Raw genomic sequence first — 20,218 nt, 5'->3', positions numbered from 1 at the left:
AAGAAAATGATCTTACACTGGTAAACTCTTCAGTGTTGATTTTAATTGGGAGCCCCTGGAGTAGGCTCTTCAGAGAGTCTGCTGATATGAGACTGTGGCTAGAGAAAAAAACAAGAGTTATTTCCTTCCAACAGACAACTGGAGCAAGTGAAGTGCTGTTCTCTGTAACAGCAACCAGCTCTTTCAAAGTTAAACTTCCTCAAAACACCAGAGATAAGTAGCAAGTTACTCTGGGAGATGCCCAAGTACTCATTATAAAAGATGAGCAGTCTGGTGATTTTCTGCTGGCCCCGTCTACGTCTGTACCATGAACAGAATTTCAGATTCTCCCTTAATGCTTCTAAGTAAGAAACTGTTAGAAAGCATATTGTATTAGCTTAGAATGAAAATGCTGCCCCTTCACTACTGCTGAAGTCACCCAATGAATCAATAATCAATAAAAATCAACAGAAAACCAGCTAGCATTTACAGGAGACTGAAAAATCTGGGGATTGTTTGTTTTTGAGCCATTAATATTTCATATTGAGACATTAAATAATTGTTCCATGCCTTGGTTGGTCTTAGATATGTTCAGTTCTGTGCCACAACAATCATCCTTGTAATGAAAATAATGTCAGTGTATTTCAGGTAGCAGGTTTCAATGGGGCTGCTAATAACCTTAACAATGTAGAATTTGGACAGTTGATTGACCTCAGAAAAATCCCTGAGTTTTGTTTTCACATTTTAACAGTCCAACAGTAGGATGCCCATGAAAGAGGTAGTTATCCATCTTCTATGAAGTTTTCCTACATTGTTACACAGCAAAGAGTGTAAAATGTTAGGGTTGCCTTGCATAAGTGAAGGACTTGTGTCCCTGGATTCCTGCTGTGAAATTGGTATGGACATGATGATATTTGGGAGTTTTTGTGGATATTTTGTTAGTTTGTTTTTCTTCTCAGACAGTGGTCTGATTTGTATTTCAGTAGTGAACCTTGTCCTCAGCAGGTGTGGATGTCAGAGTGCTGTTTAGACCCAGTAAAGACAACTTGCTACACCTCTATGCTTGAGATCATGATTCTTGACCTTAAAAGTGTGTTTGCTGTTGGCTTTAATGCTTTTTTCCCCAGTTTAACAACAGAAAGCACCTTCTCATGTTCTCTGATGTAATTAATTGTTAAATCTGGTTATAACAACGATGCGAAAAAATTTTTCAAATGTTGGGGAAAAACTTACATCTATCCTGATATAATGCATTTTTTCCCACTTCTAAAGTACTGAAACAGTGAAGGAAATGAAACTAATCTGTGGCCATCCTGCCAACTGAAACCATTGATCAAATTTTATGCCTAATTTTTAACATTTAATAATGATAATATGCATAGTTTTAAAGCCATGACAATATGCATTCAACTTCAGGCTTGGGTAAGAACAAGTGCTTTGTTTTATGTAAAAATCATAGGCAAATCAGTTAAACATCACATAAAGTGACTTCACAAACATACATATTATACATTAGCAGGGACATAAAAGATATGTTTATTTTTGGTGTGGGTTTTTTTGTTTGTTTTGTTGGGTTTTTTCCTAAAAGCATTGTTAGGCGAAGAGCATAAATAATTATGGAATCCAGAGAAAAGTTTCTGTGCTGTCATGAGCCTTTGCTCAAGTCAGTTTTATGATCTAATTTAGATATTCTGGAAATAGAATGTCTTGTCACAGTTTGGATGAGTGACCATCCATTGGTTTCCTTTGTATCTGTTTAACATAGTTGTCGAATCAAAGAGAATTCAATGGCAAGTATTTTAGATGAACACTATGACTTGCTCACATTTTAAGAGGGATGCAAATAAAACATTTACTGTACTGAAAGCAGAGCTGTGCACAGAAGGTGACAAATGAGTCTCCTGTCAGAGGGATGATTGGCAGTCTATGGCACATCCACCCAGATGAGGCAGCAGCCTGACTGCTCTGGGTTTGCCATTATTTTAAAGATCTGGATTATAGATTCATCTGCAGCAGCAGTTCAACAGGGCATTTGTTCAAATGGCCTGTAACATTAGTAAATGTGTTATTAAACAGCACACACCACTCCATAGTAAGTCTTGCTTTGGTGTCACCAGTTGTGCAGTGAACATCATTACAGTGTGGCAGTGCCACAGCCTTATTTTTAAAAATTAAATTAAATAACGTGGCAATACTGTTACTTTAAGTGTGTTTTGGCCAGAGTGATATTTTAGTACCTTGGAGAACATATTTGGTAATTTCCTTTTATTCAACAGTTTTATCTAAAGTTCTCAGAGTTCTTGGGAAAATACTAGTAGGGATAGGTATTCCTAGACTGTCCCACGTCTGCTTTATGTTGGTACATAGAAACTTGCTTGCATGAAATCAGGTCAGAGATTTAAACTGCTGGTAGTAAATTTGTCTGAACACTTTAGAATAAGACTTATGTATAGTATGGGACATTTAAGTGTATCGTAACATTTTGAGTGAATTATTCTTCTGGGATTTTAGTGCTTTCTGTTGGTTCTGTTCTTAAATCTTATGGGAGCAACAGATTGCTGCATAGTAATCTCTCTGGTGAGATTAGTGGGAGGCAGAGAACACCAGCATTACAAGATTCAGAAGCATGCTCCTGGGAGCTTAGTAGTTTTGTGTCCAATAGCCCTGAGCTTAAATTTAAGTTTTAAACTTCCACTTCTTTCCAAGTGAGGAGGACAGTGGAAAGAGAAGAAAGCTCTGCCTTATTTTCCTTAAAATTACATACTCCGTTCTTGCACTCTTCAATTTAGCTGTCTGTTATTCTACCTACACAGCTGTGTAATATCTATGTAATTGTCCCTTCACTGTGAATGGCTTTTTTAGCTACTGCATGGAATCATGCAGTGGCAGTAAATTTGGTGACCTTAGACTGTTCTGTTGGTTTTTGACTAGGCATTTCAACAAGAAGGAAATGATACTTTATTGTGTTTAAAGGGAAGGGGAAAATGTGCTGATAATTTCTGATTTTGAGGTACTTCAGGAGAAGAATGGTCTCTGTATGTAATCTATATAAAAATTTAAGTAGTTCTGTAAATAGTTTTGAGTTTGCTTGAAACTGAGGAATTGAGGTAATCTGTTGTTACAGCATTTGTCATTAACCTGAAAAGGTTTACTACTGCAGGCTTTGTTGGCACTGCTTAGGAGAATGATATCCATGTGATATAGTGTTCTAGAATTTAAAATAGTTGTGAGACATTACAGTCAGACGATCCATCCTGCTGAGATCTATACCAATTTCTACCTAGAATTCTGTTTTGTTTGTGAATCCCTAATCCTGTGGGGTAGTCCTAGGATGTCTATACATTTGTAGTTGCTTTTGAAATAGCTTTTTAGCATTCTTTTCTGTGATTTATAAAAGGGACATTAGATTTCTTTTAAAAAATATAGTATTTTGGAAGCAGCAAGGGATAGCTCATCATGTGCAATTATTGCATGTTGGTTTATTAACATTTCACTTTAGTAGCCTAAAAACATTTGAAAACCTGCCTTGCCGTTTCCCCCACCCCCCCAAACTTTTAAATCTAAGCAAGGAGTTCTTATATAGGTTTTGAAAAATTTGTGAACAGGAAGTCTCAGGTTGGTTTTCAGTGATGTATTTATACTTCTTTATGATAGAAGCTTTCCATAATACATTGTTCTCATGTTTTACACTGATTTAAATTCTAATGATTTTTCACTGTAACCTATATCAATTCACTGGACTTCTTCTTTATATTTTTTATGAAAATAAATTGTATGTGTTTTCTGAACTGAAAATGGACAGTACGTACAGTCGCACCATACCTGGAAATAGTGGCAGCTGGGGAGGAAGGAGCAGAAAAATGGAAGTGACCATTTATTTTTTAAAACTGTTTTGACTCACTGGTTGTCTGAGAGTGGTGTTTTCTTCACCTAATTTCATAAATGTCAGTTTTTGCATTTTGAATGTAAAGAGGCTGATTTTTCTATTTTGAAAACCACAAAGTTTTTGTCAGTCCGATGCATGTAAGCATCAATTAAAATTCATTAAGTTAATAAAATTTTTTACATTCATGTACAAAGTACTGGCTTAATGTACTAACAGATGAGTAGAGGTGTATAGTGGTGACCAGCATAAGTGTAAGAAAGTGTTTCATGGCAGTGTTAGATGTTTTGTGCTTCACTGCTATTTTGGTGGGTTTAATTATGTTTCCATATTATTTGTGAAGGCTTATGGCACAAAAACCTATGCTGGATTTTAGCTGGAAATATCAACTGGTGCAGAAAGAATGCATGTTGATAGTTGTGTGTGTGACAGAGTTCAGAAAGTGATGTGCTGCCTTCCTGTGCTGGGGAGATGTTTCTGTTTTGGCAGAACTTCATTTTTTTTTTTTTTTTCCTGACATGGGCATAAAATACTCAAATTCTGCTCATGGTGTTAACCACAAGGCCACCCAGTCAGACTGAGGAGGGTTTTAATTGCTTTGTCAACAAGTAATATTTTTGAATTTTGTACTAGAGGGGGTTTGCCTAAGCTTCCTAGAATTTGTAACTTCTGCTACTTCTAATAAGGACTTCATCAGAAAATTGATTGTGCTCAGCATTAAACTATTTTACAGGGCTTAAGCATCATTTAATGTTTTAAAATCATCTGTTAGTTGCACTGGCACATGGCAGAGACATTCAAAATTCTAAACTAATTGCTGAAATTGAATAATTTAAAGGACAACTTATCTTTTAGAATATATTGAGGACCAAAGGCATAAGTGTCATTAAACTTACATAAATGTAAATACATTCAATTTAAAAAGTGCTGCATATGAAACTGTGTCCATTGAATAATTGTGCAAAAAATAGACTGGATTATTTCAGGATCTTTTTTGCTGTTGCTAGAATTCATTTCCACTGATTTTTATAACCTCATTTGCTTGCAGTCATTGCCAGGAGTGAAGGAAATCAATGTGTAACAAACTAAACTCATTATTAGTGGACATGTTTATTTGGTGGAAGGCAGCTGCAGATTGTATGACATAGTATTCTGTAGTATCCAATTTTTTTCCTGTGTATTTTGCCTCTCTAACAACTGTTAAGTCTTTTCTTCTGTTCTCATTGTTGGGAAAAAATTCCTTTGAAGTTATTGTAAGGCCAGATGGTCTCTGATTTTAAAGAAAGCGTTGTGAGGATGTTACAGAGAACTGTACTAATGTTGAAGCCTAATAGAAGTGTGTCATGTCCCTGGCTTGGTCACTCCTATGTCAAGTGGTACAAACCTGTGGCACTTAAGAGGTGCATTGTATGGGGCTGAAAATTTATTGCTTGAGCACATCCCCGTTACCAATCAGCTCCTCTGCAGTATGATTTTGCTGGTACAGCGTGGGAAGGGCTGTAGTGTAGATGGGAATTACTGGGGACATTTCTGAGTTTAAGATACAATTACATTTTGAGGGGAAAATGATAAATGCCATGGTTATGTCAGTCTCTTCCACAGTCCTTATACCCATGTGTTTTTAGTAGAATTTGTGTACTCAGTGTGCAAGGAGGAGCAGGATCTCCATTCAGAAAGGCAGAAATGGTTTGTTAAAGGTGTGTGCACATGTACCTCCCACACCCCTGGATGGATGTCTCTGGCCTGTGGAAGGGCAAAGCTGCTGAAAATCTGAGAGAGCTCATTCAGTGCACTGTTTATAAATACGTGATAAAAATGTTTACAGCTCTGCAGCAGCTCTCTTTTGGGTGGAGGGGAAAGGGAGGTGATGTCTCTGTTCTAACATTATCTTCTTGAAAAGTCGTGTTCATTTTGGGATTTGGTGAGGTAAACGTGGGTCCTCATTCCCACCACTGACTTCAGTGATATTCTTAGGAGCCAGCAGCAAACGGATCCCTCCCCTCTGGGGATGCCTTGATCTTCCGAGGCTGATGCCAGACACAGGCAGGAGCTTGCTGTTTTATCTGCATTGTCCATCTCCACCTTAATGAGTGAAACAGTTAAGTATCAGAGGGGGCAAGCCTCTAGGAATGTGTCTTCCATTTGACTCGAATATTTCTGTGGATAAAGGGAGAGGGAGGGAGAGGAGAGAGAGAGAGAAATCCACTTACATCACTCGAACTGCATTGAGTGTGTGCCTGTGTGCAGGTTAAGAGACAGACTTCAGTGTCTTTGCTTTCTGCAGGAAGCAGCAATGCCGTTTGTATCCTAAGAGGAATTTTTTATTTAAAAAAGGAAGCATTCTTTCTACCCAGGAAATGGCTTTCCTTGTGCGTTGCTATGCCAACTGCCTGCAGCCATGGTCTTCCAAAGTAAGCACAATAACGTAATTATATTGGCGTATTGCATTCAGACTCATGATTCTCTGGGTTTTTGTGTGTGTAACTGTGCTGTATTTTTGTTGCTGGCTCTTTGGGCGGTAAAAGTGCTTGTCTTGATTGTGAGGAAACAGGCATCATAAAATTAAATGTCCATCAATGTCATGCTGCCGAGATTAATTGTGCAAACTTGGTTAGCTGAGTGGAGCAGAGATCACTGGTCACTACTCTGTCAGCATCATTAGCAGCCAGGGGAGGAGGTCCCTGTTCGCGTGCGCTGCCCTGATTTTGGGGGAGTGGAGGGTAGTGGTGGTGGGAGGGGGAGGCTGCGTTTGTGAGTGTGTGATTGCAAATGAAACAGGAGTATTAACAATGCTTGGCTGAGTGCTGGAGGCTGGTTCCTGCACCCTCACCAATATAATACTGTATTAAGCCTTTTTGAGGGAATCTCTGTGCAGTCAGCCATTTTAGCTTTTTTTTTGTCCTTCCCCCCCCCCCCGCCTTCCCCATTCCGAAGGCTCAGGGAATGGTTTTGTTCCCTTGAATGGATGCTGGATATGTAGGGTTTCATCAGGCTCTGTACGTCCTGACATGCTTGGACTTTCAGTGTTGCAAAAATGGAGACTAACGCTGTCATTCGGATTGCTGCTCTGCACTACAAGTGCGAGGGGGGTTTTGAGCTTACCAGTAGTGACACTTTTAGCTCCAGCCTGGCTTCATCCCCTCCACCTCTTTTAATTTGATGCTGTAGAGGGTGACTTGCCATCCATAAGATATTGGTACATGATGTGTAAATTCAGTTCAGCTTATGTTTCTTCATTATGAAACCACTTGCAATCCCAGCTAACCATGGAGTTATGGGCCAGCAGGAGAAGCACTCAGTAAGTATTGCAAATTCTGTTTGTTCTATCAATAACCTGTCACGGGCAAACTGCATGTAGATTGAAACTGCTTGTCGTCTTGCTCACTGCCTTTCCTGCTTGTGGATTTAATAGCGGGCTTGGAGGGAAAGCTGTCTCTGAGGTGGCATTAATGTCGGTGGCTGTGTTTAAAATCGTTTTTAGCTTAGAAAAGGCAACTCTGTAGCTTCTTTTTGAATGTTAAAAATTTACTGAAGAAATGTTGACATACTTGGGTTGGGCAGGATGCTTTGAGCATTCAGTTAAAATCATTATGCATTTGTTAAAACTTTAAAGCAATATGTAAGCTGTATAACAAGTGATACAATTGTAGGTGATGATAAGAATAGATTTGGCGTGTCTGCTGTGTGGTACTACTGTACTGTTGCCTTGTAGCATGGCGTTTAACATCTGTGATACACTTATGCTGAAATGCAGAAACTGTTAGTAAAACATGGAATGAACAAAAGGCTAAGTACTGCTGCTTTCTAATTGATCCCATGAGTCAGCTACACCTTTGTCATGCTTTAATCCCATAGGCTGCCTGTGTTTATTGTTTGGGAAAAATGCATTCATAAGCAGACGAGCAAACAGTATTTAACAAGGCCTCAGGTGTCAGGAATTAGAAATTTAGGTTTTGCATGACTAAAAGATTCTGTGAAAATTTGTAGAACCTTATTGCTCAGTTAAAGTGTTTAAATCTTTATGATAGATTTTATATGATTCAATATAGTTTTCAATCTTAAAATTTGTTTCTTGAGTTTATTTATGAGTATGTGTTCTGTGACTACTGTGTCTTAGCATGTGCACGGGAATGTGAACAGTATGTTCAGCAGATACACTTGAAGAGTTGTAAATAAAGGGAAGAGGTGATAGCAGGAACTTTTTGAAGGAAGAACTTTTTTCTTTTTTGCAAGAATTCAGTGTTGATTGTGTAGAAATACATAAAGTAATCTAGAAATGTTTTAGAATGTGTCCAGTGAATTTTTCTTTCACATGTAGCAACATATCACAGTTCCTTATTGTAGACTGTTTTGTTCCTTTCCCTTTTTAATTACATTCTAAGTAAAGGGGAGTTCATGTAACCAAACCGTTTGTTCATGAAATATTTAGAACTTAATCTAAAAAAAACCCAAACAAAACCCACCTTCTTTCCTCCTGAAACTCAAGCACTGAAGAAGCTGAAATAGAATAGGATACTTTGAGCTTGCAAATAGGAATAAAATGAAAAAGCTGCATATGTATGGGGTTTTTCTGCTCTTTCTACTCTCCAAAGAATGCCAGTGGAAAGTTCTAGATTTACTCTAGTAATAGAACAAGTTTAACTGATGTTCAATAAGTGCTTATAGATAAAGGAAAAAAATAGGCTAGCTTTTTAGAAACTCTACATTACAAACTCTGTCATATTCCAACTGTATAACTTTGGGTTACTTAAATCACAGAGATTAATTTCTCCAGAATGGAGAGTGGACTAAAATGTAGGAATAGTAAAAGGAAAAAGGTCAAGGGTATTCCTTTACAAATGTCCCCATATATTCAAGAGGAAGAAATCATATTGTCTGATATGCAGTTATAGATTTTGCATGAAAAAAGACTTAATTTAAAAACTATATAGAATTTTATAACTAAACTGTTGAACTAGGTCAGCAGAAATCATTGCTTTGACAATGAAACTTTTCATGCCTGTTCACCAGGTAGATGTTATTTTCCTTGGAAGGTGAGACTGAAAGATGTAAAATTGCCATTCAGAGGGAAGATAAGACTTTGTCTTACTTTGCCTAAGAGGAAAACTTCTTGAATTAATCATTTCTGGTAATGAGTTATTTTCATGTTAGTGTTTTCCCAGAATTCTAAATATTTTATTAATATCTGACTTGAACTTATTTCAAGGGGAGAGGCTTAATTACTTCTGTGACATCCCCATCCAGAGTCTCATAGCTTGATTTGCTGGAACAATGCAAAATTCAGTTCCAGTCTGGAGCTGAATGCAAAAATCTACTGTGCAAGGTTTCACAAATTTCTGTGAATTAATTTTACTTAATGCTGTTACATCTTAATTTCACACTAGTTTAATTAGGGAATGAGGGTATATGGTTTAAATCTACTGTTCTGTGAAAATGGTATGCAAACTGGCCATCGTGTTAATCATGGTAAAGAGGAGAGAGGAAGAGTAAAATAGGCTCTTGTGTTTCCTAGATTTTCTTAGATGTAAAAAATAAACTCACACCATCAATCAAGTGTATTGGTTTTACAAACCTCATATTTCATAAATTGGAAGAGTTTGAAGCAGTGCTACAAGCACATATTTGAAAATTATATTCCTTGATACACAACTACTGTTATCTGTTTAACAGGTAGTAAAATTATGCTGTGGGTGAAAGATGGCAGAGAAATGAAAGTAGGATTGTTGCAAAAATACTTCTGCTTAGATGTTGTATTTGATGTACTTGACCAGATTTTGTGTAATTAAAAGAATCTTAGAATAGTTTGGTTTAGAAGAGTCCTTAAAGACCATCTTCTTCCAACCACTCTGGCGTGGACAGGGATGCCTTCTACTAGAGCAGGTTGCTCAGAGCCCCATCTAGCCTGGCCTCGAGCACTTCCAGTGAGGGGACATCTTCACTAGGTTCCTTCTATTTGGCTATGTCATTGCTGGTTATAGGAGTCTCCTCTCAACCAGCTTTGTGGGATTTTTATTATAATTTTCCTAATCTTAAATTTTAGGAAGATGAACAGTGTTTCAAAAAATATTGCTTTGTGGATGTTCAAAAAATCTCCTGATAAACTTCACGTGTTGCATCTTATACCTGGTTTATTATGTGGAAAAAATCACATGAAGGTCTAGTTGCTTGAAGGTTCCCATTGTAGGCTTGGGCCTTGGAAGGTGTTAGCTTTCAATCTCATTTCTCTTTTTCCTTTGTATTTGTTGTTTGTAGGAACTTTACTCAAAGTCAACTAAAAAAGCAAAATTAAAAAATTGACAGATATAATGTCTTGTAAAAATGGAACTTGAGATGCATAGTTCTTATATGACTGTGTAATGATTGCCAACTCATGAATTGCACAATACGTTGGAGTATGGTCAACCTGTAAGAAAGTATATTTTAAATTCAGGTGTAATTGAAATAAAGTCTGCTAAAAAAAGGACAGGTTTCACTGCTGGCACAGTGAAACTTCTTTAGTGGTCATGGATGCTGCAATCTTTGATGTACTCAACCTGTTTGAATTACTGAAAAATATTGGAAGCAGCAAGTCAAATTTTTGGGTTGTTCTTACCATATTTTAATTCACCAAGATTTGTGACCATGTGCTAGGGGTCCCCTCCCTCCCAGGAAAAAAAACTAAATGAGTGGTATGTTGAGGAAAAGTCTTGAATGAGGATTGTTCAAATATGGTTATTTTAGTTTGACGTGTATTGGTGCCTGTTGGCATGCTTTCCTAAGAAGTCTAGAACTATACTAGAAATAATTTTTTTGTTACTGGAAGAGATCATCAGTATTTTTTTTAAACTCATATAATGAGTTACTTGTCCGTTGAGTGAGCATCACACATCACTAATAAGTTGTGGAAAACAGGTGTGGTGTTGTTATCAGATGACTACTGTTGCTAAGCTTTTGCTCATTTGTATATACATATCTGAAAAAAAAAATATAGGTGTATGAAAAAGCTCAGTCTAGGTAGTAGCGACCTGTTTGGTGTTACAGCTGCTGATGGTTATGACTTTGTTCATCTTGATGAATTACCTTGCTCTGGGACTTGATACATACTATCTTCTTTTGTTGTTAGGCACCTTTATTTTTAGTGCTTATTGAAACCACATTCCTGGTTTGGCCCCTTCTGATTATTCTTTTCCTTTTAATTTGCGTATTTTGAAAAAAATCTCTGGAGACCAATAAAGGGGTTGTGGATTTTTCATATGATTAGAAATAGTGTTTCACCTCTTTATAAGTGCATTGTGATAGAGTTTAATTGCACGACCGTATATCTTCTGCAAGATTTATCTCAAGATGGATTGCTCTGTAATGAGCAGCTGTTTGATGTTTTGGGCTAGCTTCATTGCTCAAAAGGCCAGGTTGTGTTTATGGAGTACTATTAAAGTCTTTCTCTGAAGAGAAAAGCATAAATATTTTTCTCTTCTGTGGCTTTTCAAGATGCTTGTAACTACAGTGTTCAGGCAAATAATTAAAGTGTTGTAGGGGTGGCATCTTAGTTTTTCAGGTATGTCTGCAGAAGCAAATCTTTGGCAAAATATAAGAGAAGAATTGTAAAAGCTTACATAGGAAGGTCTAAATAAGCATTCAGAGGATGGATTTTGTTGCTTCAGTTTTCTGTATTGGCCCAGTACAGACACAGCCTAATGATCCTATGAAAGGTTGATTTTAAGTGATTTGCCTGGCATCCTGCCTGAGATCTGTGGTAGACTCTGGCTAAATTCCTGTTCTGCAGGACAGCATTTAACTGCAGATTTCCCCAAAAGCTTATAAATGGCAAAATGTGGGTCATTTCATAGGAATGACTGTGAAGGCATTTAGTGACCTGTAGAGATGGCAGAGAGAGCATCCTTGGCACATAGATGGCCTGCTATCCTTCTGTTATGGTTTCAATGCCTGGGGATTGCACAGCGTATTTCAAAGTGAAAGGAGAAGAGGGAAAAAAAACAAACCAAAACCCTCCCAAAAAACCCCACAAAAGCGTACCAGAAATGCTGCCATCTATATGTAATGAAGTAGCTAAAATTTCAGGTCAGTGTAGATAGTTGATGTAGAAGATTGCACAGTAGGACATTTTTCATGAAGTTTATCAAGTAAGAGTTTCATGTCTCACAACATAATCATTATTATGGCTCTGGTTTATATTCTAAAGTGGCCAAATCTAGTGGTGCTGTTGGAGTGTTTGCAGAGTGATATTTTTCATGGTGCAGACTGGAATGTGGTATTTATAGTCACAATGCAGATGTGAACCTGAAAAGGAAAGTCAGCTTCTTCCAAAATGCTATTTTGAGACTGAGAGACTAAAGCTATTTATTATTACTGAGTTGTTGACACTCCTGCCTGATCATCAGACATGCTGAAAATCTAGCTGAAATTGAAAGGTTCTGATACCCAACAATATAAAAACCCCAAAACTATCCAAAAACCCCCAAATATCAAAAGAAGTAAAAATTAAATAATCCCTTAACATAGTGTTGACTTGCTTCTGGCTCTATGAGTTAATAAAGGCATAGGAAGAAGATAAACTCTAAAAAGCAGAGATAATGTGTTGTGTTAAGTAGCCTAAGTTAAAAATAACTTAAATATGGAATTCACAATATGCACAATGAGTAGCATGAAGTTCATTGTAACTAGAAGCAAGCACTAAGGAAACTAAGGAAATCCTGTGCCTCAGTATCTCAAGTTCATTATTCCACCTGCAAAATAATTGCAGTCCCTTGCTGAATACTGGCTCAAGGGTTTTAATCAGTGATGCTTAATGCTGGTTCTTCATTTCCAAGTGACGTAAACCCAACAGTTTAGCGAACAAAAAGGTAAAAATATTCCAGTGAGAGGAAGTAAGTTAGATTTTTTGGAAAATTTCATTTTTAATTATCAAAGGCGGGGGGATCTTAGTGGTATGTAAAGAAACATGTAGCTTATAAGAGGATTAGAAAAGGCTGTGAGTTGTGCTGCTTTTTTCTGCAATTGTGATTGCAGCTAGTACTACCCCAGTATGCAAAAGTGAGGGGAGGTGTCTTGTGTTCTGTATTATGCTGCTAACATGGCCTGAAGCTTATCTGCAAAATACTTGTGTACTTGATAACTTTACAGGCTGTCTGCAAAAACCATGAAATATCAAGAGATAACAGGAATTATTTAAGAATATGAGCATTAGGAACTATGATTTCTGCATTCTAAACTAGAATTGAATAAACACTTAGGCTTTGTTCAGATCATCAGCACTCTGGGATCATGATGTTGGTGCTGGAAACTCTTTTAAGTATAATTTTTTTAAGCTTATTTGAAGTTTGTTTTTCTTCAATTGTCTTGTATTTTTTATTCCTTGTTGCATTCTAGGCTTTAAATGGCTACAAATTAGCCCTTAATAGCATCCTTGATGTTTGAAAAACTGAGCTAATTTTACTCATCCCTCAATGAATACACAAGGGTGTGATTTTTGCTTGACTGAAATAGAGACAAAATTTTCAGGTCTTGGAGTTATTTTATTAAAATCTGATTTTTATTTTTGATACCTTAATTGCAATAATAGATATATGATCAGACTACTAATTCTTTTAATTTACTATTACTGATGCATTCTTGGTAGCTTTTTCTAAAAGCTGAAATTAATAGAAGTAATACTGCTAGAAATAGGAAAAAAAAACACCACTTGATAGGATATTTCAGGACTTGAGCAAGTGAATATAATACTGTACCAGTGTTTCTAGTGTTTGAGAAATATGGGAATGTTAAGGATTTGACAAACATGAAATATTAATGTCTTGAGATTCACCCTTGACCAAAGAACTGTGTACCCACCACACTTCATTCTCAATGTTGTATTTAAGAATATGGTAGCTATAGTGCAAGAGAAATGTGGCATGACCCCAGCAGTCTGCAGTGTTTTTAGGATGCTAACCTCTGCCTGCTTAATCCATCAATCTGTTACTGGTATGGTATCCCAGAATGGGATGACTGGTGGTTATTCCAATTTTGTCAGCTTGACACTAGTCTTTTTGCTGTTCATTTTGAGATGGTGATGATTCAGCTAGGAACCAGGAGAATAAACTGTGACGAAGGGTCTCTGCTCAGTGGGTTACTTGTGAAAGCTGATCCTGTGCCCAGAAGCTAAACAGAAGCCAAGTTTATCATTCCTTCCAAGCCCCCTGTTTTGTATGAGGATACTACAAGGGCAGATGAAGGACAACAGATTGCATTGCTGTTGTGTGGGTGATGTTGTAGGTAAATAGCTTTACATTGTAATAGTACCTGACACAAGCAGTGCTACTGCTTGGTCCCTAAAAAGTATGAAGTGTAGGGGATAGAGATGAGCTCTTGCCTAAATTTATTTGATTTTATTTGTTGCTGAGGACGGATGCGGGTTCACAACATTTGGTGAAATACCTGGAAGATAGGAAATTTTGTGTGTATGTTGTTTGTAATTTATTCTTTTGATGCTGGACCTGGTTACTGGACTGCAAGATTATATCAATTCCATTAGCAGGAATGTTGGTCCTTTGGGCTAAAGGCTGTATTTGTCTTTTTGGGTTGCTCTCACTGCAAATATGAAGCTTGCAGCTGTGAACCAACTTCATGGTGTTCAGCTCACCTGGCATTCTATACTTAGCCTAAACCGTAGAAAAAGTCTAAAATAAGCTAAAAAAGCTAAAAATAAGACTCAAAAAGCTAAAAATAAGACCTTAGCTCCTTTTGCAATCATTGGTCTCTATTGCAGATACTGGAACACAAAATCCTGGTATGTTTAGTTCCCTTTTAATGAAAAGTGAAAGAGGATATTCCTAAATGAGAAGTAGCTTGGTCTGAGTACTTTTCTAGCCTTTCTAAAGTGCTGAGTTATAGACAGTCAAATTGATGTCTCCAGTAATAAGATGTTCCTTCCAAAGCCTGTCTGAAATGCCTTAAAAAAGCATCAAACAATTTGATCTGCTCCAATTTCAATAGTTCCTGTCCTTTGTGGTGTATGGAGTGCGACTGCCCTTCCTTTAATTCAAATGGGTTTTCTGATTTTTCCTTACATGTCTTCTGAATTCCAGTTTAGTGACTTCTGTAAACAGCAGGGAGCTCTGAACTATTTGAGAAAATGTCAAAAAGGTTTTGCTTTGAATGGGAAAACAGTTGTGACTCCCTACACTCAAATGTATGCATACCTCCCTGGCACCTCCAGCTCTCACATGCAGATGGAGATGATAATTCTCCTTTGGACTAGGAATATGCAAACTGGTTTAACACCAGCCTTCTCTTTCAGTTCCAACTTCTCAACATGGATCAAGAGCCAGTTGCTTCTCAAAACAGAGGAAAAGCAGGCTTGAGAGCTAGAATGTGGAGAAGAGTGAAATATTACATTAAATATGCATTTAGGATCTGTTAATAAGCTAACAAATGCCATGGCAGGCTTGAAATAGCTCCAGGTAGCCCTTGTAGTATTCTACCTGTAGATGACTTCTTTCAATTGTCCCAGGCTTGGCTGGTGAGCATATGCCAACATTTGGTGACAGTAATGCATCCTCTTGGTCACTGCAGTTGCCTGATTTTCAGAGGCATGGGGACAGCCAGGAGCCATGCTGCAAACCCAGACAATAACCTGATGGTCAAATGCCTCAGCCTGGCAGTTCTTCCACTCAATCTATAAATATTGCCTCACTTTACCTAACTGTAACCTGTCAATTGCTTGCAGGTATGGTGCTGGGTTATTTGGACAGACTAGATAGGATTTATTAGTTTATACCTTGACTCCAGACCATGACCTTGCAAGTAAGAAGAATTGGTTTAAAGCTTTCTTTTTTTATTCCTCCTCTGAAGAATGGTTTCATAAAAATGGCACTGTTCTATTTTGTGGGTCTCCCCGTGTGTGTAGTCGTGTTGGCTTGTTTTATTGTTAAAAATAGGCTCATACTGTTCTCTGCTGCTGTTCTTCCTGCAGAGCCAGAAGAATGGGAGCTGGGCTGTGCTCTTAGGCCTCCATCCATAGCATTGTTTCCTAAATGCCTGTGTGCTGCTGTGTGCCTGCCAGCCTGCCAAGTGCTGTAGGAGTTGCATGAATGTCAGGAAGGTCTAATGCAGCATGATTTGAAAGAGCATGGGAAAGCCTGAAAAAGAGAACATGGATGCAGAACTGGGCCATACATTTGCTATTGGTAGTGGGATTGATGGCTTGAAAACAGGGTGATGAAGGGCATTGTACCTGAATATATTTGGTCATGGTTTAGGAAAAAAAAAAAAATCATTCTCAATTCTGTGAAATTTAAACTGAATTTTGGGAATTATTTCTAGTGTCCTAGGTTTGCTGAACCATCAGTCCTGTTCCCATTTTAGTCCAAGTAATTTCCTTGTGCTCTTCATTTGTTGAGGAGTTTTTTGGTGGGTTTTTTGTTTATTGGTTTGATTTTTGTTGTTTATTTGTGGTTTTGTTTTTTGTTTGGGGATGCTTGTTTGTTTTTTCCCTTTACATGTAAGGAGCTAAATAAGGGCTCGTCAAAACAAGCACTCGTAGCCTGTGCTGCTTCACCAATTAAGGTAAAACTTGACCTCTAAATTTTAATGTATTTCTGCTAACAAGCTAGGGAAAAAAGGAACCTGTATTTTCCAAATTATTGGCAGGCAGGAGCTCTTTTCTCTGCTAGGTTGCTCAGGAAAGAGTCAGATGTTAGATTTGGATATGTCTCACTTGCCTTTTCAGTCTTGACCTGCATCACCAGTGGATTTTCAGATAGGTTTTGTGACCTTGAATAAGCAGCTGATTATAAAGGGATTTTTTTGTTTAAATACACATAAATAATGTAGAATATTATTTTTTTTCTGTTATTCACTTTTAAAGAATCTGGAGGAAAAGGAAAATGCATGAATTTATGAATTTTGGTGCCTTAGTAAAATGTACTACTTAAATAATTAACTCTCAATCTGGAAATGGTTGTTCACTGGATTTTTTTTTAAAGCAGCAGAGAAGACTCATGTTTTATTTTAAATCCGAAGTTGTTCACAGCTGTAGGAGCAGATTGAAAACCAAACTAAAATGAAAAAAGTGTTAGTTTATTTTAATAACTATGGAAGTTTGTATGCTAGGTGAACCTCTCCTTGCCTGTTGGTGTATAACTTCTGCACATATTTTCTCTGGTCTGACTCTGGGAATTTCCTCTTCATTCTTGCTCATTTTGAAATCAGTAGGTTCTCAACAGCTGATAATATTGTTGTTGGAATTTTTGAGGGTTTTGTTTTTTTTTTTTTTGGTTGTCTGGTTTTTTGGTTTGGGGTGTGTGGGGTTGGTTTGTTTTGTTTTTGTCTTTTGTGTTTTTTGGTTTGGTGTTTTCTGTGGTGGTGATTTGTTTTTGTTGGTTTTTGATTTTTGTTGTTTTGGTTTTTTTTTCTGGTGGTATTTTTTGTGTCCTGTGAGAAGATTAGAGACTTTTTGCATTTCAGGGCAAAGAAGTTTTAGAAATTTTCAGTTAGCAGATATTTTCCAAATATTTTCCTGAATACAACTGCTTTTTCTAAATAAATGGTTATTAAACTGGAGTTTCCCAAACAGTGGTGTGCATGTCAGCAGTGAGATATAGAAAATCTAGTTATCTACTTATTTCCTGTGGAAGGAAGAGGTTGTTTAGGCAGTTAAATGTCACTCCTACACCTGCAGCTTCCATTAGTATTGTACATTAGTATTCCTTCTGTGATGATGGTACCCAGGGAAAACTAAACTTAGGAATTCCTGAGTTAGAGTAGCGTGATTATTTTTAGAGGTTTCTTTTAAGTGGAGGTTCAATGTTCCAGCTGGGGTTTTATTCAATTAAGCATCCAGAGATAACATGCTTAATGTAGTAATGACTAAAATGTCTACCACTTTTATGAAAGTAACTTTCTAAATCTCTTCCACCACGTGTTTCAGCAAACCATTTTAGTGCTGCTGTAAATGAGCAGTTGTTTTGGCTCTCAAATTATCTGTTTGTTGCAAGGTGACCTAATGCAGTAGTTGATGTAAATGCCTGCACCATGACCATGTAAATACACAAACTACCCTGAAGTTTGACTTCTGGCAGGTGGGAGAAAAAAGAAGAATGTCTCTTGATTGTGTTTGTAGAATGGGCTGCAGTTACTGGTCTTGGTATTTCAACCTGATTTCTGTGCTGCTTATTTTTCTGCAGCTCGGCAATCTGTGATGTAAAAATCTCTTCCTGAATAAACACTGCTGAAATATTTTGTGGTGTCAGTAGAATATGTAAGTTGTTACATGGGTTGTGTTTTTAGGATGCTATTGACACAAGGCAGGACCAAGCAGGATGATTTGAGCTGTGTGTGCACACCTGCATAGACATAAATAGATCAATTTCTGAAAGTCACTAAAGAATGTCAGTGTCTTAAGTGGAATAATATGGTGCTTCAATTGGTAGTGTCTGCTTACTCTAAAACAGCCATGGTTATAACAGGCTTCATCTAGGACCTTGTTGTTTTCCTTATCTTATCATGTAGTTGTGGACATTTGTGAAAATTAGGCAATTAAAAAGCCAAGATGGGAGGCTAATGAAATTTAGTGTTAGATACCATAGTTTTGAGTAAATGTCACTTGGAGTCTAAAGAAAAGCTCTGCTGGTCATTCCAAAATTTATTGGATATATTATTACTCTAAAATATGTTTCTGGATTGATATGTATAAATGGTTTTAAGTGGCTTTGCACAGTTGTTGCTGCATTGTGCTCCAGAATTGAGAGAGCATGTTAGCACTTCCTAAAGGCTCCTTTATGAAAAAGGAAAGAAAACGATCCTTTACTTTTCCCCTTCCTATGATCACAGTGAACACACACTAGTAAGTCTTTTCCCCAAAGTGGTAAATGGTTGTAGTAGTTCATAGAAGTTGGAGTCTTGCTCTGTGTTACAGAATAGAAACTTTGGAGGTATTAGGAATCATGATAGCACATACAGTTTTAAAAACTTGTGTCAGTGTAAAATATTTTCATTAATTTTCTTTGACTGCCAAGTGTAAAATAAAGTAGTAAGCAAATCTTGGGGTGTTGCAGCAGCACTCACTGCTGTTATTTTGCCATAGCATGAGTACATTTGCACTTGCAAAACTCATAAAATAAGTAATAAAGCTGTTTGACTAGTAGTCATGTTAGTATAGCATTAAATATTATAGTGTTGGAAAAATCATAACATTTGAAGATTTTGCAACTTTTGTCGTGTAAAGGGAAATGTTTGTTAATAAAAATATTTTCTCGTTACTGTACTATATCTTCATTAGCTAGAACAATAGGAAGACTGCCTATTCTATCTGTAATGCAAAAATGAAACCTTTTTACTCTTTGCATTGGTCTCAGGAATATAATCTACAGACTTAAAAGATTTTTTTAAGCAAGCTTTCTTTTGAAATTCATCTTTGAAAATTATATCATCCCCATTTTCAATCAATTAATTACCTTGTAGTTGTCTGACTTTTAAAAAAAAATTTGTAACATTGTTTTAAAATGCTCAATATTGTGCAATTACCAAGCTAAGGCTAGTGATTATGGCAATATACATTTTTACTCTATATGAAAAAATGCTACAATCAGAATATTTGAAAACACAAGCTTTAGCAAGGGCCTTGATGTCCACTTGTGTGTTATATGTAATATTGCAATTCTTTGTGGTGTTTCTTTTTTTTTGTTTGAGGTGAAGCAGAGTGTGCAGCTTTCATTATTAGAGAAGGAAAATCGTGGAAATTTCCACCCACTTTTCTCCTGAACTATTCCTTGATACTCTAAAGCAAAGATAATCCTTTGCTTAAAACTCCAAGGGTGGCATTGACATGGCTGCAGCCGTCAGACTTCAAACAAAATTTCTGTTTAATTGCTTGTGAATAGTCATGTCTCTCTTTAAATTTTCATCAAATTTCTTTCAATTAATGTGGTGTTTATAGAGACAGGGCTCAGCTTTTGCATCTATGCACAGGAGCTCCCTAGGTATTTATATCTTTAAAATTTTTTTCTTTGGAAGTGTACAGAGTACTTAGGTGTTTACTGAGAAGGTACCAATAAGAAAATCTAAAATGTTTTTACGTTAGTCATATTGGGTTTTGTCTTTTTTCTTCCTCCATTGGTTAGCCTGCTCCTGAACAATAAGTATGTAAAAAAAAAATAGGCTCACTCAGATTTTTCTGCTTGGATGTGTGACATGGATCTGGAAAGGATTTTCTGGGTCACTGCCATTGCACGCTTGTTCAGCACACTAATAACTTTGCCTTGTTTCAGTTTGAAAGCCTTCTCTACCACAGCTCCTGTGGAGTCTGGTTTGGAGAATCTCTGTGGTTCATTAGGTAGCAGCCTTCTTTCAGCTTCCTGCTCATTAGGCTTTACACCTGCA

At 37.0% G+C, this 20,218-nt stretch overlaps 1 protein-coding gene across 8 annotated transcripts in view; it reads left to right on the top strand.

The window, feature by feature from the left end:
• RAPGEF2 (Rap guanine nucleotide exchange factor 2) overlaps positions 1–20,218 on the top strand; it is a 182,211-nt gene that overhangs the window by 105,283 nt on the left and 56,710 nt on the right. Inside the window, exon 1 of one of the 8 annotated variants that reach the window (XM_079307526.1) lies at positions 6,531–7,160. The exons of 6 other annotated variants lie outside the window; for them this stretch is intronic. In XM_079307526.1, coding sequence (XP_079163652.1) covers positions 7,101–7,160 — 60 coding nt within the window. In that variant the 5' untranslated portion in view covers positions 6,531–7,100. Of the gene's footprint in view, positions 1–6,530; positions 7,161–20,218 lie in introns of those variants that run through there. One more of the 8 variants, XM_079307525.1, reaches the window with a different exon arrangement.

The sequence above is a fragment of the Erithacus rubecula genome (assembly GCF_903797595.1).
Source record: "Erithacus rubecula genome assembly, chromosome: 5".
NCBI classification, from domain to species: domain Eukaryota; kingdom Metazoa; phylum Chordata; class Aves; order Passeriformes; family Muscicapidae; genus Erithacus; species Erithacus rubecula.
The sequence above is the reverse complement of the archived record's forward strand: the minus strand, read 5'-3'. Positions and strand labels throughout refer to the sequence as shown.